This window comes from Canis lupus, chromosome 33 (assembly GCF_048164855.1).
Source record: "Canis lupus baileyi chromosome 33, mCanLup2.hap1, whole genome shotgun sequence".
NCBI classification, from domain to species: Eukaryota; Metazoa; Chordata; class Mammalia; order Carnivora; family Canidae; genus Canis; species Canis lupus.
This window is the reverse complement of record NC_132870.1, coordinates 26,622,365-26,650,011: the sequence shown is the minus strand read 5'-3', so window position 1 is coordinate 26,650,011 and position 27,647 is coordinate 26,622,365. Positions and strand designations below refer to the sequence as shown.

The following is a 27,647-nucleotide window of genomic DNA, read 5'->3' as shown; positions in this document are numbered from 1 at the left end:
AAAAAAAAAAAGAATTAATGAGAATTAATGGAAAAGACCAATACTTAGCAGAAAAGGATAAAAAATATAAATAGATTATTCTAAGATAATCAGTAGAACACGACATTTGAAATAGCAGTTGAAAATCATTTTGGAAAATTTTATATCAGTTTTGTTTTTATTATATTTATTACTTATTTATATATTTATATTAAATTCTAGTTTCTATCATCTTTGTTGTATATTTTTATGCCTCTCTAAAAACTCTTTCTTAGTCCATTTCCTTCAAATCTAGAAACCCCTTCATCTATAATTCCTGGGCAAGAACACATTCCACTGTCCCTGATCCTCATTATGTTTCATAAGTCTCAACACATTGAGTATAGAGAATAAGTGGACACTCCTCAGACAAAAACCTAAAATACTTAATATATATTTATGTATGAACACTAGTTTAAGTGGTTAATGGAGAAAGAATTAAAATAAGTTGAAGTGTTGACTTCCTCAAAGTATCTTATGTGATAATTTTAAATGACCATAATTTGGTATCTATATAGAGTCTATACTCACTGGTTTATTTTGAGAAATCTCAATGGAAGTTATGTACTCACTGGGGACGTATGGGAATGAGAGAAATGGAGAGGGTGTACTCTTATTTTAATATTGATCTAAAGTTCTTTTCTTTCTTTCTTTCTTTTTTTTTTTTTTAGTGAAGCCTTCCCTGAATGTATGAACTGTAACACAGAATTAAAGCAGTATTATGTAAAAGTAGTGTAAGAAACACTCTCAGAACCATATTTTTTAAAAAAGACTTGATGGAGTAAGGAGGAAATTTCACTGAAGTAAAATTGTAAAAAGATAAAAGATACAATTATAGATATTTAGAAGTGAAAAGATAACTAGCATTAGTTAGAGGGCATTTTTTATAAAGCAGCACTTAAAGTAAGGCTTTTATTCACATGAGAAAATGTGAAACCAAAAAAAAAAAAAAAAAAGTGAAACCATTACTACTGATTTAAATTATCTTTTTGTTTTTTTCTTGGCCAGATGCTTTCTTCCTACCATCATCATCAAACTTCAATTTCTTTAAAAATTAGAATGCTCTTACTTCTTTTTGAGGCACTGAATATTGTTTCCATAGAAACAGTAATAATGTCACAAACAGATTATGACTGGTGATGATGAACAAATAGATTAATAAAAAGGTCAAATCAAGAAAATCTTGACAAATATATCTAGCAATAATGAGTCCCAAAGCAGAAGCTAGAAAGGACAGAAAATTAATGAAAAATTCACATGCATATGTTTTAGTCTATTTTAACTGGACTGTAAATAAACACAAGGAATTGTTTGTAAGAACAAGGTTTATGTCAGACTCTCTTTGTATATGGCAAGCACTTACAAATAATATTCTACCTTGCAAACAATAGTCTGTTGAGTGAACAAATGATCAAGGAACTATTTATTATCTTCAAAGAATAATCTCCTAAATTAGCACTTTTCAAACAGCAGTTTATAGCCCATAAGGAAGTTGTGAAATCAACATAGTTTTAAAAATGGCATAAAACAGAAAATAGCAGAGTCCACAGCATGTAGTAAAGTGGGTTGCTTTATAATCCTTATAAGTATATTTAATGTATACAAGATACATATTTGTATTAAGGATGCTCAATCACCTGCAAAACGCATTGTTTACTGTGAGTTAGAGACTTTAAAATATGCTGTCTAAATGGCACTTTGGGAGCCAGTTAGTTTATTATTTATTTATTTATTTATATTTATTTATTTATTTTTTAATAGAGTGAACAGGGAGAGGGTCAAAAGAAGAAAAAGAGAAAATCTTAAGCAGGCTCCAGTATGAGCCTGAGGCAGGGCTTGATCTCATAACCCCTGAGATCATGACCTGAGCTGAAATCAAGTCAGATGCTTAAAACGGACTGAGGCACCCAGGTACCCCTCACCAAAATTCAATTTAATTGCCTGGAAATAGCTTATGTGCTAAGTGAACTGAGTTTAGTTCATGATAAATTAATTAAGAAATGCTCTAATTTCTTCACCTTTCCTTTCCTCTCCTTCTAAGTGACTCATTCTTATTTTTTAGATGCATATGGCATCTTTCCTTCCGTTGGAAAATAAGTTCTGATTAAGTAACAATAATTCATATTTAAGAGAAATTGAGGAGATTTACTCTGCATGACGGGTCATCCCATTTCATCAACATGCCAGGCTGCTCTGCTAATATCCAGACAGCTCAGGAGGTACTGAACCACATTCGTTATACTTAAGAAGATATATTTAAAGAAGTGGCTAATGAAGAATGTGTGAGATGAAAATTATATTTGTTCCTAAAAAATGATTTTTTTAAGTTACCTGCCTGATAAGATCAAAACCATTATAAATATCACAGTTAAAGAGAGGAAAATTAGATCATTTATTCTTAAACAATGATAAAAAACTGTTGCTACCAAGAGCATAAAATGAAACCCTAATGGTTTTGTAGTCAACTGTAACAAGGGGCAGCAAAACTTGCCTGGAGTGAAGCAAGATGTTACATTTATCCAAAATATCTCCTCCTCTGCATCACTTTCATCACTTTCCAACCATTTATTATATGAAATATTTTGTAATTTTTTTGAAAGATTTTATTTATTTATTCATGAGAGGCAGAGAGAGAGAGAGAGAGAGAGAGAGGGTAGAGACACAGACACAGGCAGAGGGAGAAGTATGCTCCATACAGGGAGCCTGATGTGGGACTCGATCCCAGGTCTCCAGGATCATACCCTGGGCTGAAAGCAGCACTAAACTGCTCAGCCACCGAGCTGCCCCAACCCCCTTTTTTTTTTTTTTTTAAGATTTTATTCATTTATTCATGAGAGACACACACACACACACACAGAGGTAGAGACAGACACAGGCAGAGGGAGAAGCAAATATTTTGTATTTACTTTATACCACTTCCTTAGTCATGTTTAGTCTTTTGAAAATATGTCATAACTAACAAATGTTTAGGTGAGCAGTGTAAGCAGTAAACTAACTGGAAATATAATCTAAATTCTGCTTTTACTTATAGACTAGAACTGGTGGGTTAAAACTGAAAACTCTGAAGGAGCTAATGCATAGGAGAGGATATGGAATATACAAATTAACCACTAAATAAGTGTCATCTATGGTTTTTGCAAAATGCCAGCTAATAGATTCTTATTTTATTCCTAATGCTACGTCTACAGCGACAGTGAAAGAGACATTTAACATAAGTACTTTTGCTTAAAAATCAATTTCCACAATAATTTTACTTTAGCAATAAATGTGTCATACTTTTTAAAAACTCAATTCAAAGCATTTGAAGCTAACATGTAAAAAGTTAAATCCTAAAGTGTTCAAATTACAAAAATATTTTATAAAACAGCAAATTTTTTCTTATGGGAGTAGAATAATCTTTTACATAGTCCTATCAAAGTATACTTGTTTACTAGTAGCAACTTAAAAATAACTATACAATTTTCTGGTATCAGCTAACAGCAGGATTTTGCCTGAGTGTAGCTATTCATTGCTGTCTCCCTATGCTTGCTCTACTAACTACTAGAAGATGCTAGCAAATGACTTAGAGAAGGGAAATTACAAGAGGTGTGCATTTAATTTATTCCTTTTAAAATCTATTCCTAAAATTTTCTAGAGAAGAGGGTTTTGTCAGGTACCTTTCATAATGAAGTACTGGGCTATTGGGTTACCTTCACAAACTAATATCCACTGAAAAGGAAGAAAAACATGGAGCAGTTTTAGACACAGCACCTTGGCCACTCTACCTACTACTGTTTTGCATGTTTGGCTTTCTTCTGTTTAGCAGAACTGTGTATTTTCCCTAGCTCTTCTAATTTTGACCTCTGGTATTCCAAATCTTGACTTAGCAAAATTGACTGCTCTCTTATATTGTTGGCCTTATTTCTGTGGCCAAATATCCTTGCTCTAGGTTCAGCTCTATGTTTCTGATCCAAACCTAGTAACTTGACTTTCATTCCTGATCACCAACTTGATTATGAGTCTGACCATTTGGACGGCCACTCCATCACTATAAAGGCTATGCATCATAGCCACTACCTGAAGTCAAACAACTGCTTCATAACTCAAGATGACTTAAAGGAGCAAAATAAACATAACAAAAAAATATTAATAATATCTTTCTTTGGCAAAAAAAGATTAATTCTGAAATAAATTGTGCAGATCCAAGAAAAATATAAAGGAAAATATGAGAATTAGTTTACATATAAGTGTCAAAAGAGAAAAATTTAATCCTAGAATACATGTAATAATAAAGGCTGAGTGTATAAGTTTTCCCCTATTTCAAGCTAAAAACAAAGTTCTTCAGTAGTATTAGGTAAATTTACTTAACAGCAGTTAGTAGATATCCTACCTGATTGAAGAGGGGAAAAAATTCCTTCTCAATTAAAAATACTTCAGCTTCTATTGATTCTAATTTAGGTAAATTGTATTTAAATTAAGCTAAAATCAAATGCAAACTAGCTGAAAATGGATGTTTGGTTAATGATCTAAAATCAACTGCATATAGGTAAATCTAGTTTTATATTTGCTTTGTTGAGTTTGAAAGTAGATACTCTATCGTTTTTTTTTTTTTATTTTCTTTGTACTACTTACTATTATTTAAATATGTATTAGTTATTTGTTTACTTATTCATGTCTATCTTCCCCTACTAGAATATTAACTCCATGAAGGTTGGGACTTCATCTGTTTTGTTCATCACTCTATTGCCAGTGCCTACAATAGCATCTGCTACATACGTAGGCTTTCAATAAATTTCTCAAATGAATCATTAATGGATGTGACATGCGGATTTAATCCTTACAAAATTAAAACCAAATGCAGTTATCCAAGAAGACCAAGAAGCCACAAACATCAACAGTATTTCACATGACTGCTCTAATGCCTGAAGTTGGTAATAAAGGGGAAGGTCAGGAGTAAGAGAATTTAGAAATCATTTGACTAGAAAAAAAAAAAGTAAAAAGTAAAAAAAAGTCTTCTCCCCACCCAGATCCATGGATACTATGAATACATATGACATTTAAAATGCTAATCAACATCTAAACAATTCCCGAAACTCTCTTTAACATCCTTTAATTCTGAAGTTATTTTGGTTTCTAATCTTATTTTATTACTATTTTGGAAAAAAAAAAAATATTCTTCAAGAAAATTCCAATTGATTAATACCACCTAACTTATTAGTGAAGCATTAGCCTCCAAACAGATTTTCATTAGAAATCATTTCTCATTTGTTAGTAGAGATACCTCAAGTGTTGGTGATATATAAGAATGAAATTTGGTATCTGATTCCTTTTTAGGAGAAAGGTGAAATGCTTCAAAGCAAGAAAAATGCAGCTCTTGAAAACCAATGAAAAAGCTGAAGAGAACTATAGTTTCCCATGTTTGAACTCTAATATTATTTTTACATTGTTCTTTTTTTCTGCACCAGGAGAAAAGAGAACACACACACACATACTCCCGCACACACACATACTCATATTAACAAAGAAAACTTCATATTTATATTCTCCCACAACAATGATTATGGCACAGCCAGCTACTGAATGTGATCTTATAAGGAACAGAGATGTACAGACACAATGATAAAATATTTCTGATTTAATAACGCCTAACATAATGTAATTAGTACTTTGACTACTTAATTATAAAATACAGCTGGCATGATTTTTTTAGTATTTTAATACTGGAACTTCCAATATTTGAAGGTAATCAAAAGAGCAATTTGAAATTAATAATTATAACAATTGCCAAAATTTTAGCAACTCAAAACTAGAAGTTATAATAATTACTAACATTTATTGAGAGCTTACTATATGCCAAACACTTCATGCTTTACACAAATTGTCATTTATTCCTTACACTAATCCTATGAGATAGATACCATTCATTTTTACAGATAAAAAAAATGGAGACAGTTATTAATTCCTTGCCCAGGAACATAATGATAGTAAGAAATGGAATAGAAATGCAAACCTAGGCAATTTCATAGATTGAAACTTATAGTAATGTATCCACTCCTGATAAACCTTACCAAAAAATGATGGATACAAGGCAAGAGCACGATGTCTGCCAAAGTGAAGTACAAGCCCTCTGCAAACACGTGCTCCAGAGGTGGAAGGTCAGAGGCTTTTGCTTTTCTGATGTGAGAGGGCTCTCTGTTGGTAGTAGCTGGTTCTTCATGTACTGTGAGCTTTGAGAATGCCACTTTAAGTTCCAGGCTCTTGGATGAAGAGTCCAATTCTTCAGACGTTTCTTGTCTATGCACCTTGTTCTTTGTTTTTTCCTTAGCAAGGGAAGGCCCGACCCCAGCAGCCTTCTGTTGTTTCAGCTTCTGCCGACGGAGTTTGTCATCATTATGCACTCTTACAGGCTCACTAAGCTTTTTCTCTAACTGTAGTATTTCTGCAGGGATAGTTGGGTGCTGGTCAGATTCTTTGAGAAAATTTTCAATAGCTAAAGGGATGGTGAGTTCACATAGCCTGGTCCACTGACTAACCTGCAAAACAAAACAATACAAGAAATGAAAGGAGCCTTTAGTTTCAATATGGCTTGAAGAAAACTTTCTATTGGGAAATAAGACTAGTTTTGACAATTGAAGCCAAGCCATCCCTGGGTTAAGATTTATGGTCTATCAAGGGACATATTACAGTGTTTCAAAAATGCTAACACTAAACAGTTAAAGATTCTTATGCCTGGAATACATGTTATCCTCTTGTATCCTCTTACTGAATAAATCCTTCCTTCCTAAAGCCTTCAAAGTACATGCACCCCCACCCCTAAAAAAAGTATGGTTTTCAAGGCACTGCTACTTGAGCTCCTGTTCATGTGTAAAATTTCCTTTAAAAGTTCTCAGTTAAAACAAAAGATAAAAAAGAGGGACACCTGGGTGGCTCAGCGGTTGAGAGTCTGCCTTGGCCTCAGGGCATGAGTCCCAGGATCAGTCCCATATCAGGCTTCCTGCAGGGAGCCTGCTTCTCCCTCTGCCTATGTCTCTGCCTCTCTCTATCTCTCATGAATAAATAAATAAAAATTTTAAAAAATTAAAAAAAAAGTCATTCTCTAAAACCAAGGTCTCCAAACCTCACAAATTAAATGCTGAATTCTTATTTTTCAATGCTGTACTGAAGTACTAGCATACATAAAGGGCTTATTTCATTATTTACTATAGATTTTTTAAGTAAGCAGGATTTTAGTCTCCCACAGAAAGTTAAAATGAATGCTCAAATGAATGTGTAATCACTTTAAGTAACAAGAGAGCCATCATACTTACTTCAGCACAGGCTTTCAAGCAAGTCTTCTTAAAACCCAGAAGTTCCAAAATCTCTTTCTTGGAGGAGTCAGCTTCATACGATTTCTGGATTATATGTCTCAGTACAACAGCAAGTCCTGCTCTACAGAAATTGTCTGGTTTTTCTACTACTGCAGGTAAACAGCAATTCTGGACTATTGGTGGAAGCTCTTGTCTTGAAATAATCTGTACTTCAACTTCCTGAGGCACTACATTTTCTAGTGAAATATCTCTACTTTCTCCAGTGAGGACTAAGCAAACTTTAAAGATTTTACAGTCACAGTATGACAACAAAAATAAAGTTACAGATGTATGAAGAGGAAAGATGCACCCTTCTATTTGATGAAAAAAGTCCAAGTATAGGTATTCTTCTTTAAGACTTTTCTTAATGCCTTTCATTTTCTTCTTTTATTGGGTCACCTGCAGCATAAATTGAAGCGGTTATAGGACTTACAGTATTGTAATTTAGAAGCTGAAATAAAAGATGAATATTTTAAAACTTTGTCTAGAAATCAGCAACGATTTGTGATAGATAAAATTCTGCAAGAATTTGTTTCTGAATGCATGGCTTCCAAAAGAAAGATTTCTACCCTGTGCAATTAACTAGTCTCAGGGGGTGATTTTACATCCAGCTCCTTTAAAATAAGCATACCTCAGGTGCTTAGCAATAGAACAGTCCCAATCAAGAAGTGTGATAAGAACAAGAGATTAATAGAATGGGAAATAAATAATCAAGAATCCTAGGAGTTGTCTGGAGAAGCTTTGGCAACACTGGTCTTCCCACACCACTGGTCTTTTATGACTTTACAACACAATAGTCATGAGGAGGTGGAGGATTCATTCCCTCGTGAGAAATGGATTCTCTTAAAGTAAATGGATTTTGATACGATGAGCTATTGCATGCTGAATCACAAGAGAAAAATATTTGAAGTTCCCCATAACTTAGATGCTGATAACTGAGATATCTCAATGTTAACATGTCCAGAAACATTGATCCCTACCTATACCTGCTCATGTATCCTCCCCATCTTGGTTAATGGATAATCATTCTCCTAGCTGCTCAGGCCAAAAATCTGGAGTCATTTTTAATTACTCTTTTCTTTCACACCTCCATAACCAATCCATTATAGACTTATTTTGGCTCTTCAATATATATCAAAAGTGTTTATTTCACAATATCTTCATTGCTTTCACTATAATCCAAGCCACCATCACCTATCTCTGAATTATAGCAATTAATCTTCTAATCCTGCTTTCCATTCTACCTCCCTCTCTATTCTCCATATAGTATCCAAAGGGACCCTCCTAAAAATGGAGTAAGATCACATCGCTACTCTGACAAATAGCTTCCCATCCTACTCAGAGAAAAGGCAAAGCTCTTACAAAGGCCTAAAGATCTCCTTGATCTCATTATTCACTATTCCAGCCAAAGTGACTTGTTATTCCTTTAAAATACTAGGTACATTCCCACCTCTGGCATTTTGCAGTTCTGTCTAGTGCCTGGAACACCCCCTCACCTCTTTCAGGTATTTACTTAAATGTCAGCTTCTCATTAAGATAATCGGTGGCTACTGTATTTAAATTGAAAATCACAACCCCCACCCTCTCTGAAAACACTATTCTATGCTTTTTTTTTCACACTTACCACTGTGGTAACACACTGTATATTTTGCTTCCCACAAATAGAATGTTCTATAAGAATAGGAATTTTGTTTTATTTACTACTATGCCTAAAACACTTGATATGTATATATGTGATTTATATATTTATATATATAAATTATGCATATTATATGTAAACATTATAACATTATATATTATATATACCATATATATAAAACATATATAAACATGGCCTGATATATGTATTTTACACGTATGAATACACACGGTTATTTTAAGGATGCAGACATACAGTCTTGAGGTCAAATTACTGATGGGTGTTTTCAAGTCAGATTTCTTAAAAATTTTGTCAATTATGGTAACTGATTTCTACTTTCCTTAGGTCTAAAATTCCCCGTGTTCTGATCCCATAAATCACAATTCCAAAATTAACACTAGATGGCACTCTTTAAAAGCATTCACCATGGAAACCTGTAATAGACAGTAGAGGAAAAAATTATTTCAAAAGCCTTTAAAAAGTATACTTGCAACTCTTTCAAGTATATTTGAAGTATTAGTGTACTCTGAAATTTAGGAAACTGTTAACATTCTAAATTTCCTTTCAAACTCCTTAGTTATTGTTTCTTTTTAATCAAAAGCAAAACACTTGAGTATCTTTAAGTGTCTCGGTCCTCAGCTCTTTTGTTATTAAAGAACTAATAATTCATTATAACAAAAAGATATAGTTAGTAAATTACTGAGAGAACCTCTTGATCATGCAAGTACTCATTACTGTTTTATATTTCTTTTATTAAAACAGATCTGCACCTTGGTTTGTTACTTCTTTAAAAGATCTCTAGGGGAAAATTATTTCATGTGATTAAAAAGCAACAACTTTTTAACCCATGGGAACCATTTTCTCCTTAGCTTGTCTTTTTTTTAAAATTTATTTGTACTTACAGTATATTTTAAAACAAAGTATTAAGGGGTGCTTATTAAAGCTCACAGGCAAAAAAGACCACATTTTCTAGGTAATTAATAATTTATTTGAGGAGTTTGCTCCTGTAAATCTATTGCTGATAATTTACTGATCTTCTTAACTCCCTCTGCTGATAATGGTATACTATAACAGAAGATTCCTAAGTGCTTCAAGAAGCAGATTTGAAAGAAAATGTGATTTATTTCCTCATTTGCCCAGCAGTCTAGGAAATAGTAATTATGAGACTAGTCCTGCTAACTCTTTAAAAAGCCAAACAAAACTGAAAACAATGTCATGCTATTTTACAGCTTGTAATTTAAGAAATATTTTTAAAAATTAGAATAAGTGTATATTTGCCACTTTCCAAGGCCTATAAGAATAAGAACTTTGAGAATAGGCTTTTACATATTCTATAAACTTTTGTCACTGTGAACACTTAATAAATGCTAAATGTCAACAAAATAGAATAGCAATAACCTGCCCATGGAGATATCTAAAAATTAATGAGATGCCGGAGAGAAAATGCAAAGTACTGTTGATTCTTAACATAATTTATTTTTCCAATATAGATGTTGGTGTTTTTTTTGTTTTGTTTTGTTTTTTCCCCTGGGAGATTAAAAATGTTACTTAATGATCTTGGAGTTAAAAAAATTACTCTCCCTGGGCAATTTCTTCCCATTAAATACTAATGTAATTTCTAAAATAAATATTAAATATTAGCAAACCTGTACAAATTTGATGTTTTTGGCTTGTACTATGTGTTTAATTTTTCAAGAGAGTAAAACATAGTTTTTGCTTTAAGTTTGCAACCATCATACTCAAAAGAAACCCCTTTTTCTTCTACATATCTATCTAGAGATTCCTTCTATCATTTTTATGTCATGAACTTTAAAAAGGTGGGTACTGTAGAATCATCTTCTGGGTCTCTAGGGTTTGGGCGCAGCTCCTGTTACTCCATATTACATTCCTGCCACACTCAGAAGTAGTGTCATTTGCTTAGCTTTGACAGGTGCCACACTGCAACTACTCCTCAGATAAAGTGAGAAAGCAGCATATAAATCCACAGACTTAGGAGCTGAACAGAGCTAATGGAGTATACTTCTCTTCCCTGGACATGCCAATTTGTTTGGGAATGTTGCACAGGGAATATATAGGTAAAAAAAATTTAAACCTGGTTTCATTACTTGTGAATCTTCAAAGATATATTTTTTTAAGTAGGTTCCACACTGGGCTTGAACTCATGACCCTGAGATCAAGATATGAGCTGATAATCAAAAATTGGATGCTTAACCAACTGAGCCACCCAGGTGCCCCTTCAAAGATATTTTAAAACATAACTGAAGTAGTCACTGGTTTAACATTTTAGGCATCTACACCATTTTTTTGGTATTCTCATTCTAATTAACATATCTTGGTGTTGATAAATTGAAATATTTCACATATGAAAGGGTAAATGAGCTTCATAGGGTTTTAAAATCTAAAGATATTTTACTATTTCACTTCATGCATATGTTTATATAAAGAAAGACAAAGAAAAAATATAATAAATGTATTGAAAATAAGCATACTTGGGGGCACCCGGGTACCACAGTTAAGTGAGCAACTCTTGGTTTTGTTCAGGTCATGAGTCAAAGGTTGTGAGATCCAGCTTTATGCCTGCTCAGCTTATTGAGAAGTCAGCTTGAGTATCTCTCCATCTCCCTCTGCCCTCTCCCCACTCATGCTCATACACACACATGCTCTCTCTCTCACTCTTTTAAAGCTTAAAAAAAAAAAGAAAAAAGAAAAGCATACTTGGTCAGAAGTTGAAAAAATTTTTTTGAGTTTTGTGTTCAGTTAACGTCTGGATCTGGGGCAACTAAATATTACATGGTGGATAAACAACTAAGTTATATATTACCTAGTACATAAAGACCAAAGAGTATGCCACTGTAACAAAGTATTGTTTTACATCAAATAAGAAATTATCACTGTGCCTGGAATTTAACGGGTGCTAATAAATGTTAAATGACTGAACAAAGAATACAATTCTAATAATATCACATACATTTTATTGTCCGCCAACCATGTGCTATAACACATACAACTTTTAAACATTACTTCTAATCCTCACAATCCTTACATTTTAATTCCATTACACAGATGAGAATTGTCCATCAATACAAAAACATTAATTGAATTTATAAAGGGATCTTATCTGAAAATATTTAGGAATAGCTATTTTTCTTATATAAATAGCGCTATTTTATAAACTAAAATTTCAGAAAGTGAAGCATATTACAATCTTATTGCAGCAACAATTTCACCAAAGTGAAATTCATCAGAAATCATGTTATTCTAAGCAATTGTGCTGGTCTCAGTAATCCTTGATAAAAAACCTCTGTTCTAAGAACAATCATTTGACAATGAAGATTTTTGGTAGCTTCTCCCTAATTCCCTTTATCCGATACTCCACAGACCTCTTAGCATCTGTAGCTCAGTGCTTTGCCCTATTTTCAACTACACTCATTCCTGATTACTGACGTTCAACCTTTTCACCATGCCACACAATAAGATTTTAATAATGCAACTCATTATACTGAATAAAAAGGATCATGAATAAAGGTGAAACAAAAGGATCATGTACTACATGGGATAAAACTGATATATTTTTTTTTATTCTGTGCTTTTCATCCTTCCTTTCCTCCTCCCCTCTCCGCTCTTTAAATGGTGGCTAGGGGGCACCAGGGTGGCTCAGTTGGTTAAGGGTCTGACTCTTGATTTCGGCTCATGTCAAGATCTCATGGGTCATGAGATCGAATCCTGCCTCAGGCTCCCCACTCAGTGAGGAGTCTGCTTGAGATTTTCTCTCCCTCTTCTTCTGCCCCTCCTCCTCCTCCCTGCCCCTCTCGTGCACAGGCTCTAGTGCACACTCTCTCTAATATATAAATCAATCTTGGGATGTCTGGGTGGCTCAGTGGTTGAGTGTCTGCCTTCAGCTCGGGTCGTGATACCAGAATCCTGGGATCAAGTCTGGCATCAGGCTTCCTGTGGAGAGCCTGCTTCTCCCTCTGCCTATGTCTCTGCCTCTCTCTTGTCTCTCTCATGAATAAATAAATAAAATCTTTAAATCAATCTTTAAAAAAATAAATGCTGGTTAGTACTCACTAAATTGATTTCACGATCCATTAATGGGCCAACCCACAATACAACAGTACTATTCTGGTGATCTCCAGTACCACAGGTTAAATATCCTCAATGACTCCTATTTTTATCTCAGTCACATCCTTTCCCTTGAACCTCAACTTCTTACATGCTACTTGCTATCTTCCCTTGGGCATTTTTCTAAACTTGTTCCTCATCCCTTAGAAGTCCCTTTATTGATAAAATGACATCATTCACCCAGACGGTCAGGTCCTTAATCCTGAAGTCTCACTCATTTTCTCTCCTAAGCTACTATTTCTACCTTTGAAATATATGCTGAATCCAACTTCTTAGTACCGTTACCTAAGTCATCACCAGCTTTAAAGAGACTACTACAAATATCCATTAACAATATTTCCCTACTCTAAAACTAGTCAGGGTGACCTTTAAACATATAAGTCAGTTCACACCCTTCGCTCACAATCATCCAATGGCTTCCCAAAACAGTTAAAATAAATTCCAAATTTCCTACTATGGCTTATGGCTGCCATGACCCTAGCTATCTTTTTTTTAAGATTTTATTTATTTATTTATGAGAGACACCGAGAGAGAGGCAGAGACATAGGCAGAGGAAGAAGCAGGACCAATGTGGGATGTGAGACTCGATCCCAGGATGATAACCTGATCCAAAGGTAGATGCTGAGTCACCCAGATGCCTCCCCTAGCTATCCTTTTCTGACCTGACCCTCTACCTCTGCTCCCTCTTGCTCACTCCTCTCCAGCCAGTTCTCCCTACTGTTCTTGAGAGAAGCCAGGCATGTTTCCAATTGAGAATTTTTTGTACTTGCTGTTCCTTATGCCTAGCTTGTTCCTTCATTTCATTGATGTCTCTAAATAGTAACACAAGAGCTATGTGACAACCTGAATAGAAAAAGCACTTCCATCACCTCCTGACCCCTAATCCCCTTTTTTCCTTTATATTACTATCAGACCTATAACTCCAATGCATAGGAGTACCCAAATTTTACTCAAGAAATGAATGAATATACATAAATATCAATAATCATTCTAATGACAATACTATTGAGAACTTTAGTCTTGGTACATTAGCCTCATTAGCCTCATTCTTGACACCATTCTTCCAAATGAATAAATCTATTTTAAGAGCCAACTGTGTATAAATTGAAATGAAGAAACAAGATGACCTCCATAAACTGATTTGGAAAAAGTATCACTTGAATCCATCTAAACTTATAGAGAAAATACAGTTTTTGTATATACCAATAGTCAAGAGAACTAGGAACCTTACTAGAGTCTATATTCTTAACAAGTAGAATAGTTATACACCAAGAAATATAAAGTAATGGCTAAGAGCCTAGACTCTGGAGTTGACTGGGTTCAAATCCTGGTTCTGATATTTAATAGCAATATAAAACTTTTTTGTACCTTAGCTTTCCCATTTATAGTGGGGACAAGAAGATTTACCATATAGTATGCTGTGAGAAACTAACAATGCCTATAATAAATACTAGCTATTATTATTTATTTGTAATTAAAATTCCTTATCCATTAACACTAGTAAACAAATTTTGACTGGCAAGCCACAAATCATGCTGTATATTTCCAAACTTCTCAGTAAAGGTAAGGAATTTATGTGAAAATGAAAAGCCCCCCCCCCCCCACGGCTCCCCACCCCTACGAGTACCGAAAAAACCTGTTAACTATAACAAGAAGTCACACAAGGTAGGATATGTGATACCTTAAGTCTACTTGCATATTAACCGCTTATATTGAACAAAATAGTTCAACAGTTTACAGGTATGAAATTACATTTTTATTAAAGATTAAAATTTGAACTCAAGTTCCTTAGTATGTCAAATGTTCATTATGAATATTGGAACTTAGATTGTGTTTTGTAGATTTCACAAAATGGCACAATTTGGTTGCAAATCTCACCTTATTTTCTTATATCTATATTATATAAAAGCTTGCCCCTACAGAGTTCAATAGCAGCTAACTACCTTGGACGTTAAAGGTTAAAAGAGAAAAAAAGCTGAGCTGCTTCAGTGCTTATTAGATTATGTAATGTGGGGATACATATAGTTAAGTCCTAGAGGACAGAGTTCAATAATTAAAATGGGCAAAAGGTGAGGGGAAACTGTTTAAAAGTGAAAAAGTTTACAGTAACTTTAGCCATAACAGAAGTGTGTCATCTCTCTGGAGAATCAGAGAATCATCTGCTGCCACATAATCATAATGCTTGCAGCTAAGCCTGACCTCATAATTAATGGGGACCACAGCATAAAATGCTAACATGTTAGAAACAGAAATGCCTGCAAGCCTGAAATGAAAGCACCGAATCCCCATAGCAAACAATACCTAGGCTGGTTATGATCTAAATGCTTTAAATCCCTGTAGTCTAAGTACTAATCCTAACAGAATTCCGTGGGCTACTTTGAATACTTGATGATAAAAAAAACAATTTATAATAAGGAATGGTATATACTATAGATGTTGTAGTGGACTGGCCTAGAGAATTTAAGTTGCAAGATCTGCTAAATTGTTGCTATGAGAAAGGCTAATTGGATATTCAGTATTTATTTCAAATCACAGGTGATACCAAAGCTACAAAGTAAACACAGGTTGCTGTTGTTTTTAAACTTGATGGGGCCAATATTACAGAAGTTCCAATCTAACTTTGCTTAAAGTAGGCAAACATGTAGAAGTGTAAAATAATAATAATAATAAAATAGATAATCTGATAAAACAATTCTCAAATCTCACCGATCTCATCACAGATTTGTTTTTAAAGTTAGACCTCTTCAAATAAGGTCTTCAGGTAGAACTCAAACATGATTTCACGTTGTGAGTATGCCTTAAGGCAATCCTCTTAGTAGCGTATACTCCCCACCAGGCAGTTAAATTAAAAAAAAAAAAAACTCAACATGGCTTCAAGTTTGATTTATTAAATATGACAGCAAATCATTCAGTTGTATTTGTAAGAGAATTTATTTTCACAGTATTCAATGACCATGTTTACAAATCGCCACATTCTTGCCAGCTTTTTCATTTTTCTCTAATACTTTTTCTATAGGGAGGCTTGGAAAAAGAACTACGCTATTAAAAATCAATAACTTAGCACAAGATAGATTATCAAACGGTAACATTCAAGAATTTAGGACAAGAAATGGGATCCCGGGCTCAAGAATAAAGGGATTAAAAAACAAGTCACCTCATTCCAAACGAGGTGGAGTTGAGGCGGGAAGTACGGGTGTTCGTGAACGTTTCCGAAACCGAAGCAATCTTTCATGCAAGTCAAACTTTCTACTCAAACTCGAACTTGTTTAAGACCGAACTGAAACGCTGCTTTGACAGTGTAAAAGAAAACAGCCGCAAACGACGCAAGTCCTCTGGAGCAACTGTTCAGCAGTCCTCACGTACAACTGCTTTCTCTAACCGGGAAGGCACGGAATAAAATGCTAAGTGTCAAAGAGAGAGGGGGAAGGAAAAAAAAAAAAAAAAAAAAGTTAAAGCGTGCCAAAAAGGTCTTAAAGCGACACTTAGCAGCAAACGGCAAACGACTCCACGGACTCCTGCAAAGAGAAGCTGCTCTAGTCCCCATCAGCAGAGGGAGCCACGGGGACTGGCCCTGGGAAACCTGGGAAGGGGCCCGGGGCCCTCCACCAGCTCCCTCAGAGGCTGTGACCGCCCAGGAGGGGCCCAGCGCTGGAGAAAGCTCGGGACACTCATTGCAAGCCCTTGCCTCTCCCGCCCCCCCGCCTCCTCCCCATCCCCGTCTCGCAGCATCAGCCGGGTCGCCTCCGGATGCAAAGAGCAGTCGCGGTGAGGGGGGGGGGGGGGGGGGCTCGGGGGGACCGCGGAGTCCGCAGCCTGAGCTCCCTCCTTACCTGGTCGCAGAGGCGCGGCCAGGCAGGGAGGGTGCGTGAGTGTGTCAGCGACACGAGCCGCCTGCGCCTTCCCACCCCGCGTGAGTTTTCCGAGGCAGCTTCTGCGAGTCTTCGCCCACGGACCGCGGGCGGCCAGAGAGGCCGGGAAGGGGCACGCGGCAGGCACGCCGTCTTGGAAACAGCCGCGTCCGCCGTCATTCATAATCCGGCGGACCGGAAGCCGGGGTTACGTCACTTCCTGCCGTGGCACAGCCGAAAACTTCCCCCCTTCACGGCGCGGCAGGAACCTTTGTTTCCCCGTAGTCGGAGCCGGCGAGTTCCGGGAGCGGTTCGGAAGGGGCCCCCGGGAACGGACGGAGCAGCGGGGCGGAGCGGTGAGTTGTGACGAGCTCCCCGGCTCCCAGCCGCCTCTGGGAGGCTCGAGACCTCCGCGAGGGGCGAGGCGGGAGAGGAGCTTCGTGGGGTCTTAGTTCCCTGGCTGCTGAGGGGGCAGCGTCGTCATTGGCGGGCGGCCGCGCGCCCGGGCTGACTGCCCTCTCCCTGCGGCGGGGCGGGGGCGGGGGCGGGGGCGGGGAGTGGTGCCGAGCCTCCTCCTGCAGTGCTGTGGGCTGGGGCTCTCCGGCTCGGCTCGGCCCGGCCCGGCCCCGGGGACTGGTCCCCGCAGCCCGGTGCCCGACCTTCCCCGCAGGGTTTTGGCGACTTCTCTGGGCAGCTCCCTCCTTCCGCCTCGCCTGTCCTCTCGGACTTGCTCCTCGAAGACCTTCTCCCATGCTAGGCCTCCGGTGTCCTGCTTTGATCAAAGGACTGACATCCCTTTTCTGAGCGTCTTCGGCCCCTTTTTTTCAGCTTCTCTTGTCACTCGGTTGGTTTGGAGTCGTGGTCCTTCCGCTTCCCCTGCGTTTCCAGACGTGTCCCTAAGATATCAGTGTAACCCAGGGCCGAGAATTCAGTAGAGGACTGAAACGGGCAGCAGCTTTAAAAGATTTTTTTTTTTAAATCTTTTTTTTAAAAAGGCTGTTTTTGCAAGAGCTTCCAAAGACATGAAAGGGCAAAGCTTGCTAGAGCTGGTAGGAGATGGCAACCCTAATATTGCACTCGGTGTGAATAGGTGGTTTCCTTTATCTTGTGTCCTTGCACGTGCAGATGATCAACTCTGGACTTTTTTTTTTTTTTTTAGATTTTATTTATATATTCACACAGAGAGAGGCAGAGACACCGGCAGAGGGAGAAGCAGGCTCCCTGCGCGGAGCCCCATGCGGGGACTCCATCCCAGGACCCCCGGGGTCACAACCTGAGCCAAAGGCAGATGCTCAACCCCTGAGCCACGCAGGTGTCCCAACTCCGGACTGTTTTTTTAAAAAAAAGATTAGCATGTAGAATGAGAAATTGGGGATTTGGGGAAAGCATTGTGAATATCCAGTTTCGGTGGGAAAGATCACAGAAGCCCCAGAAAGTGATTTTTAAATAAAACCTAGTTCATTCACTCAGTAAATATTTTTGAGAGGCTAAGTTTCGAACCCTAGATACATAACTGAATAAAATAAGTTTCTTGCCCTCATGAAGTTACAGTCCAGTGTAATTAATGAAGGTAAAGCCAGGTAAAGGATTGGGAAGAGAGTGAGTACTGCAGAGAGGAACATTGTACAAGTCTCTAGTCATCAAAGAGGTGACTTTTGTTTATGTTTCTTTTACTGTTGCTTTTTTGATGTTTGAGAGGTTTGGTGGAGGCGCAGGAGGTACAGGGAAGATGGGTTTGCGTTTCTTACTGCTCTTTGCAAAGGGACTTTGTAAATTGGTTAGAATTGTGTAGGAGGGAAAAGACCATTACACTTTACTTTGATCCCTAATAATTCTAATAGCTGTTATTTTATGGTACTTTGCAAGGTAGCCATGTGATAGTAAAAAAGAAATGTAGAGTCTCCTCCCTTAAAGTACTCAATAGTTTTATAGGGAATATAACTCTTGTGCAAAACAACAACAAAAGTATGGCTCAAGGTAGAAAGTCCTAGTACCACCAGAAAGCAGTATGATGTATCCTGGGAGGGAGAGATTTTTAGTAGTGTTTGGGATGGATAAGGACACACCAGCAGTGAAGAATCCACATGAGAAATAATATTTGAACATAAAATTTAGACATCTAAAAAATGGGTAAAAAGCTTCCCGGACAGAGAAAAATAAGCAGAGGTGTCAAGACAAGCGAATGGCTCTTCTGTATAAGAATTAAGTTTTTGTGCCAGTGAGAGTCTTTTCAGAATTGGGCTTTATTTTGAAGACAGTAGGAAGTTTTAATTTTTTTGAAGATTTTATTCATTCTTGAGAGACAAGAGAGACCTAGGCAGAGGGAGAAGCAGGTTTGCAAGGAGCCCAGTGTGGGACTTGATCTCAGATCGCGGGATCACGCCCTGAGCCAAAGACAGACACTCAACCACAGAGCCCTCTAGGCATCCCAGGAAGTTTTAATTTTTGAGGAAGAAAATGAAAAAGAAAGAAGAAATGTGTTTTGGGAACATGAGTATAGCTGTAGTGCTGAAGTCAAGGAGAATAGCTACATTACTGCTATACCACAAAACTTAAAAGACATGAATTGGAGTAGTAGCAGTGGAAGTGAAAAATGGAACAAATGTGAGGAATGTTGCAAAGTACCATAGGGAAGGCCTACTGATTTTTTGGTTATACAGAATAAGAGAGGATTTAGTGAGGGAAGGATTTAGGCCTCAGACTAGATTAGCAGAGAGTTGTGTCATTCATTGAAAAAGTACAGGACAAACTTTTGGGAGAAAGTATTCATAATCTCAATTTTAGCCATAACTGAATTTGAGATACCATTAGGGCAACCAGGTAGACATATCTACTAAGCAATTGGAAATGTGGGATTTGAGCCTAAGTGAGATTGGTGTGGTGATAAAAATGAAATCATCTGCCTAGAGATGGTAGTTAAAAACATGATCTATAGAAGATAACCAAGGAAGAGATTGGAAGCAGAACTAAAGAAGATAAAGACAGATACTTGGATAATACCAAGAGTGACAGAGCTGAGGATAAACCAGAGTAAGAGTTGTCAAGAGATAGAAGAGGAAAAACCAGAAAAGCTAAATGTAATAGAAATCAAGGAGAAAGTTTTTAACTGAAGAAGTGAATAGTATGTGTTCATTTGGCCAGCATTTAATGAATACCTGCTACCTGCCAGGCATTCTGCTACGCACATAGCTAACAGGAATAGGAAAATCAATCCAGTGCTGGTTGTCATGGAATTTACATTCTAGTGAGAAAGATCTGTTCACATAATTAGCAGTGTAGTTACGATTACAAATAAGTGCAGGATGTTTGGGTACCATGTAACAGTAAGACTTCTTGTTTTGTTGGGGGAAATGTGAAAAAAAAAGAGATATGAAGGGTGAGTAAGATGGGACACTTTTTACTGAAGTGCTGAGGGAAGAAAGAGTAAGTATGGGAGGTTGACAGACTTGAACTAAGTTATGTGGCTACAACAGAGAATGGGGATAGCCTGAGATACTTAGTAACATTTAATGAATGTGTACTCTGTGCTAGATACTCTTGTAACTACTTTGCAAGTATTACCAGATCTTGTAGGGCATTAGAAACTTTGTTAAGGATGTTGTTCTTTAACCTCTGGACAGAGAGAGGTGAAAAGAACATTTTCACCAAGTGAGTGATATAGAAAGATGGGGACAAGGAGGGGGACAAGAGTGGTTGTGGGAAGACTGATTAAGCTATTATGGCAGGCCAGACAATGGATGATGGTAGCTTGGTTTAGGGTGGTGGTAGTAAGGTTTAAAAAAGGCATATTACTCAGCCATTAGAAACGACAAATACCCACCATTTGCTTCGACGTGGATGGAACTGCAGGGTATTATGCTGAGTGAAGTAAGTCAATCGGAGAAGGACAAACATTATATGGTCTCATTCATTTGGGGAATATAAAAAATAGTGAAAGGGAATAAAGGGGAAAGGAGAAAAAATGAGTGAGAAATACCAGAAAGGGAGACAGAACATGAGAAACTCCTAACTCTGGGAAATGAACAAGGGGTGGTAGAAAGGGAGGTAGGTGGGGGGGTGGGGGTGACTGGGTGACGGGCACTGAGGGGGGCACTTGATGGGATGAGTACTGGGTGTTATTCTATATGTTGGTAAATTGAACACCAATAAAAAATAAAAAAATAATAAAAAATAAAATACACATAAAAATGTCAATTAAAAAAAAGAAAAGAAGGGATCCCTGGGTGGCAAAGCGGTTTAGCACCTGCCTTTGGCCCAGGGCGCGATCCTGGAGACCTGGGATCGAATCCCACGTCAGGCTCCCGGTGCATGGAGCCTGCTTCTCCCTCTGCCTGTGTCTCTGCCTCTCTCTGTCTCTCTCTCTGTGTGACTATCATAAATAAATAAAAAATTAAAAAAATAAAAAAATAAAAAGGCGGATTAATTTGAGATATATTTAGGCGGTTTGGTGACTGAATACTTGGGCTGGGTGGGGGGATGAAGTAGGAGAAGTTCAAGTGGATACTCAGATTCTGGCTGGAGCAATGGGGTGAGTATCATTTGAGAAAGGGAATCCTAAGAGATCTGATTGGAGACAAAGAGGTTATGAGTGGCTCTATTAGGCACATGTTGATTAGGAGGCACCAGTGAGACAGCCAAGTCAAGCTGGCAGTTGGATCTTGGGAGAGATGGATGGGCTGGGGAAATAAATTTATAATCAGTGGCAAAAGGGTCTAGATCAAATTGTCTAGGGCAGTAATTCTCAAACTTTACAGTGGATCAGAATCAGCTAGAAGGTTTAATACAGATTCTGGACCCACTCCCAGAGTTTCTTCTTCAGTTGATCTCATGGTAGAGACCAAGAGTTTGCATTTCCAACAGTTTCCTAGGTAATGTCTGTGCTGCTGATCCAGGTATCACATGCAGAGTGAGACAAAAAGAGACCCAGAACCTAATCTTGAGGAACTTATTTAAGTTGAAGTGGAATAGGAACCTACAAAAAGACTAAGAAAAAAGTAGGAGGAGAAAACAAGATTTATTATATTTATCTAAAGCTATGAATACTTTGGTAAGAACATGGAATGATAGGACAAAGGCCAAATTGCAGGAAATGCAGCATAAATAGAAGAATGAAGAAAGGGAACATAGAATGAGAATGACTATCTGAGGAAGTTTTGGTATAAAATGAAGAAGACAGGGTACAAGAGGCTTGAATATATTTAAATGTTAATGAAAAGATGCTGGTAGAAAGGGATTGTGATGGTGGGCTGTAGAGAAGTCCTAGTAAATAATCCACAGTGCAGGGTCCAGGTGGAGAAGGAAAAGGTAGGATCCAGGTACAGGTAGTAGTACATGGAGAGCCACCTTTTCATTTATCAGGTGGGGAAAGGAAAGGATAGGTACAGATAAGTTAGTAGATGATTTAGTGTCTCTCTGACAGCTTCTGTTTTCTCTGTGAAGTCCGCTAATACATCTGCTGAGATAGGGTAGCAGTTTCAAGGAAAATGGAAAGTGTAACTGGTCTTAGCAAAAAGTAGGGAAGTGAGTTGACAAGAGAAGCATGACAAGATTGCTAAACTGTGTAGAGTGCTTAGAGAAGACTGGTGAGTCTGAAGATACAGTGTGTGTATTCCTCTCCTCTGCACTTAGTTTGGGTGCAGTCAGGGAGAAGGTAAATAGCAGGATGGTTGGCTACAGAGTAGATGAAACCATAGGACTGTAGAACAAGGGTGCTTAGGAAAGAGAGTCTTTGAAAGGCTGGACCTTGGAATATGTGCTGGAAGAGATGTAAAATGACAGACTGAAAATAAATCAATAAGGAAAAAGAGATGGAGAAAAGAGATCATTGTTTATTAGTTGGAAATTTCTGTGTTATAAGCATTTGCCATAGATGATTCCTACTATGAGCTAAGAATTCATTCCTACCAGTACCACTACTACCATATTCCTAGGTCATTGGCATTTTTAAAACAGTAATTGCTAATTTTCTGACTTTTTTTTTTAAAGCAATACCCAGATTTTAAATTAAACCTACATTTAAAGAATTAAGTTTCTTTCATGTGTCTATATCTATATACATATATATGTATATTAATACACACACACAGGACTTTTTTTTCTTGAATTCTGATCTTCAGTAAGAGTGATATGGCTTTTTTCCAGTCTGTTTTGATCATGGATTTTGGAATATACAGGGAAGGAATTGTATAAAAGTAATATCGTTTGGTGTAACTCCAGAGAAATATTTTTGGAAATAATAAAGGAGATATTTGATAAATTAGTTGCTGACCTCTTTGAGGATATCAATAGATGAAAAATAAATTTTATTATGTGTGCATTTGCCAGTAAAAAAGGAGAATAGAAACCAGAGAAGACAATAGAAAAAGGGTGAAGGGAAGGTAAAATAGAAAACTAAAATATAAAGAATAAAACACATAACTATGAATGTTGTATTTTAGGCCCAACTACTGTTTTCTCTGTGATGAAGGAAAGACTTGGAGCAAGGAGGTACCATTATTGGACAAAGCAGGGGGAACAAGGAACTGGAGGCTTCTATAAATTCAAAGTGCAGGTGGAATGGGAAGAAAGAAATGGGGCAAAAAACCAACCAAACAAAAAACCCAAAAGGAGGGTTGACCTGGTACCCTGAAGAGGCTTCTGGATCAGAAGAGTGGAAGAGATAGAATGATGGAAGATTATAGTCAAAAAGGAGAATAGTTGTAGCTAGTTTCAGGTTTCAGTGGCTGAAGATGAAGCTCCTGGAGGGCTGAAGATCCAAGTAAACTGAGTGCAAGAAGCTAGAGAAGATCATCAATATAGATGCAATTTTAGCATTGCCAAATATGAAGATAGGGAAGAGGAAGAAAATGAGCATGATTCCATACTTAGCAACTTTGAAGGTGCAGGTGTATATTTCAAGGAAAGATGATGATGAATGGTGGTCATGGAATGTTTTTCCAAAAACAGCAGTATGGAATTAGGTCTCCATAGACCTCTTTGCTCTTTCAATACAAAGTTAAAGGAACACCATTTGGGAGATGGTGGTAAAAAGGTGATGTCAAGGGGAAATAGCAAAGGTAAAAGGATAGAAGGAGCGCTTGAGAAAAAAAGTAGAAAAATAGGGGAATATATTGGTAATGATTGGGGGCTAGAAGATGATGGGCAGCTAGCAATGAAGTTAATGTGGGGAGCGAGAGAAGATCTGAGCTGATAGTACTGGGTGGCTTCTCAAGGGAAAGGTAGTATGTACCATAAAGCAGCCTTGATGTGTACATAATAGGGAAAGGGAAACTAGAAGTTGCTAGATAGACAAAAGCAGTGGCCTTCAAACTTGTTTCATTATTCCATGTGTATAAAATTGAGCATACTTCATATATATGTTAGTTACCAATTATATGCATATACTACTATCATTCTGCATACTAAAAGCTTATTTTTTTAATTAAAAATTCTCACATTTTTCTTCCCGTATATTCCATTATGAAAACCACTGGGTTGGAGGGACATGTTAGTAATTTAGGACATGGGTACAAATCGTGTTCAGGTTTATAATTGCAGGGTTGTATAAAAAGAACTGACTTAAAGGTTCCAATTGGAATGTTAGTGTGATGATACTACTTCTATAGTTTTATAATCTACATGCTGACTCTTGTCACCTAATCTGTAATGCAAACCTTTTGTATGTGATTATGGAAATACATAACAGTAAACACTTCTGGTTGTCAGCATAGAATTTCAAGTAATGATTTTTCTAGCATATTAAAGGGAGTCTTCTAAGTATTAACCCTTTGGTCAGCCTCATAAAACACATTGTTCTGGGTGAGTAAACACTATGGTCTTTAGCCATAAAAAGTTAGGCCAATAAAAAGATTAGGCTGTATTCCCCTTGAGCACTCAGGAGGAATGACAGGTTTATTCTTTTCATCATGGACATTTTAGTGGGGAATTGTTTTCTCCTGAGAATATGTATAGTGACCAGCCTATACCTGAGTAAATTTAAAAATAACCTTTCTGTACCTATTATCTATATGTGATGTATAGAATAATACAATTTTAAGAAGTGACAGAGGTTGTGTCTCGATTTTCATTAAATTACTAGTACAGCTATTTGAGATAGGTTATTTTTCTTTTAGTATTGGCTTTTGGATTCATGAATGATTCAAATATTTTAGTAGAGCACAGAATTTGACAATTATTCTGAGGCTATCAGATAGGTAGCTAATACTTTCTTGAAAACTTTAAAAAAAAAAAAGCGTAAGAGTGTCAGTGTGTGTGTGTATGTGTGTGTATTTCCTGTCAAAGTTGTAGAGGAATTGGGGAGAAGTAGAAGGGTAAGGAACAACAAAATTCATTTTCAGTCGGAACTTTCATATGCCAAGATTCAACCTACAGCAAGTTTTAATGGCTTTATAAACCCCTGAAAATGAGAGATTACTGTGGAATTTGCTGACAGATCCATAACTCTAACAGTGCAAGTGTGTTGCATTATTACAATATTAACCTGAAGGATAGAAGACAACTTCAAGCCCTAGAATATTGATCAAAGGATTGAACACAAAGTATACACTTTTATTTTAATAATTCCTTGCCTGGAGAAGTATTTGAAAAAGTGACACAAGAAGTAGAATCACACGATAGCATTGGTATTAACTGAAAACAAAACTTTTTAATGTTTTGTTTTGTTTTTAAGGAATTTCATAAGCCTTTGATGTACATCTTCACTATATTTCAAGCTTCTAATGACACAGAGCATTACCGTAGGTCCTATGGGGAGATTTTATATCATATATATAAATATATATGTATAATTTTATTTATAATTTATAGTAGTTATGGTACCATTCCTCAGAAACCTTGCTAAAAATAGGTTAATGCACGAGATACCACAATCTAAGTGTGATCCAATAAGATTATCATTAGAATGTTTTCTGAGGCATTCAAGTTTGGAGCTGAGGACTAAGGAGATTAAAAAAATACATAGTTGAAATTAAAGCTGTAGCAGTGACCTTTATAGCTCATCACTTGGTGCTTCCTCTAACCATTGCCCTCCTGTGATACCTCATCCCCACCAATTTTTTTTTCTTTTTTTGGCAGTGGAAATCAGGTTTGAGAGAAGAAATTTTGATGTCAGCTAGACCTAAACACATCAAATTCCTGTATACTGAACTGTAAGTGTATATTTTAAAACAGGAGGGGGCTCTGTGGCAGGGAAGAGTTTATCTGGATTTAAAATTTAGCCATGGATATGAATACGTACAAAACTGATCATGTTCTTGCTTCGGGGAAAAAGAATTTGGTAGGGAAAACAAAGACATTTACTTTTTTCCTGTAATAACCTTTTAGACATTTCATATTTTGTATCTTGGGCACAATATTGCCTATTATAAATAAAAGAATAAAATAGATAACTGTTCATTGTCTTTAATTCCCCCCTCCCCTTTCTTTTTTCTTCAGGTGTTTGCAATGGCTGCTACCGTGAACTTGGAACTTGATCCCATTTTTTTGAAAGCACTAGGCTTCTTACATTCAAAGAGTAAGGATTCTGCTGAAAAGCTCAAGGCACTGCTTGATGAATCATTGGCTCGAGGCATTGATTCAAGTTATCGTCCATCTCAAAAGGTACCTACATGAATAAAAAACTTGGGGGTGAGTTTTGTAAGGCCAATAGTAGAATAGTATTAATATTTAGACCATCTCAAAACAGTCTCCTGGCCAAAATAATCTTTCCTTAAGGGTTGAAGGAATTATATTGTTTAGTGTTCTTTTCTTCCTTCATGCTTTCAGAGAACTGTTACACTACGTAGAAAAGTTAGCTGGGTGGGAGGGATATTCTCTTCTACTAGTTTTTGTGTAGAGAAACCCACTTATTTACTTATTTATTTTTTATTTGATTTAATTTCTAATTCTTTAGGATCAAAACATTTTTTAAGCAACTGGCTGAAACTATAACTTATAATTATCCTTTAATGTTTTGTGGGCAAAAATCATGAAGTGAAAGGACAGGGATTTTGCAATGAAGTGAATTGGATATGGGTAGGGTAATTTAAGGGAAAAAGGATGTGTGGATAAATTGTGAGAACTATGTGGCTTCAATTTTGATAGTAACAAAGCTTTATGTGAAAAGAATATACATTTTGGTACTCTATGCTGACAAATTGAATTTAAATAAAATTTTTAAAAAATTCTCTAAAAAAAAAAAAAAAAAAAAGAAGAAACATTTTGTACCCAAACCTGTTTTAAATCCCAGCTTGCCTCTTATTAGTTGTGTGGTAGTAGATGCTATATCCTGAACATTTATTGTGTTTCAGGCACTTTTCTGCCTGGTGTATGTGTATAATTAATTTTAACTGTGATAATGATTCTTTAAGATAGTATTATTTATTTTTAAAAATAAGGAAACTGATGGGTGTCTGAGTGGTTCAGTCATTTAAGTGTCTGACTTTGGCTCAGGTCATGATCTCAGGGTCCTGGGATCAAGCCCCACGTAGGGTTCCCTGCTCAGTAGAGAATCTGCTTGTTACTCCGCCCTTACCCCTGTTCATGCTCTCGCTCTCTCCCAATAAATAAATAAAATCTTTAAAACTGAGGTGCATAGTAACTTTTTTTCAGCCAGCCCCTATTTTCTATATTAGTAGAATGGGGATAATAAGAATTACCTTGCAAAATTGTGAAAATTAACAGAACATAAAGTATGTAAGTCACTTAGTATAGTATCTC

The 27,647-nt window shown here is 36.8% G+C and overlaps 2 protein-coding genes across 13 annotated transcripts in view; one reads left to right on the top strand and one right to left on the bottom strand.

The window, feature by feature from the left end:
- Positions 1 to 17,487, bottom strand: part of GSTCD (glutathione S-transferase C-terminal domain containing) — a 124,928-nt gene extending 107,441 nt beyond the window's left edge. Inside the window, exons 1-5 of one of the 6 annotated variants that reach the window (XR_012023277.1) lie at positions 16,935 to 17,487; positions 15,209 to 16,505; positions 9,325 to 9,416; positions 7,305 to 7,744; positions 6,066 to 6,530 (exon numbers count right to left, since the gene is read on the bottom strand). Coding sequence is in view for 5 of the 6 variants with exons in the window: in XM_072810292.1 (XP_072666393.1) it covers positions 6,066 to 6,530; positions 7,305 to 7,721 (882 nt within the window). In the remaining variant the exon portion in view is untranslated. The remainder of the gene's footprint in view (positions 1 to 6,065; positions 6,531 to 7,304; positions 7,745 to 9,324; positions 9,417 to 15,208; positions 16,506 to 16,934) is intronic. The other 5 variants (XM_072810292.1, XM_072810293.1, XM_072810294.1 and 2 more) reach the window with 5 other exon arrangements.
- Positions 17,163 to 27,647, top strand: part of INTS12 (integrator complex subunit 12) — a 37,870-nt gene continuing 27,385 nt past the window's right edge. For 3 of the 7 annotated variants that reach the window (XM_072810299.1, XM_072810298.1, XM_072810297.1), the window contains exons 1-3: positions 17,165 to 17,308; positions 26,025 to 26,098; positions 26,385 to 26,549. In XM_072810299.1, the coding sequence (XP_072666400.1) occupies positions 26,394 to 26,549 (156 nt within the window). In that variant the 5' untranslated portion in view covers positions 17,165 to 17,308; positions 26,025 to 26,098; positions 26,385 to 26,393. Of the gene's footprint in view, positions 17,309 to 21,343; positions 21,481 to 26,024; positions 26,099 to 26,384; positions 26,550 to 27,647 lie in introns of those variants that run through there. The other 4 variants (XM_072810303.1, XM_072810302.1, XM_072810300.1 and 1 more) reach the window with 3 other exon arrangements.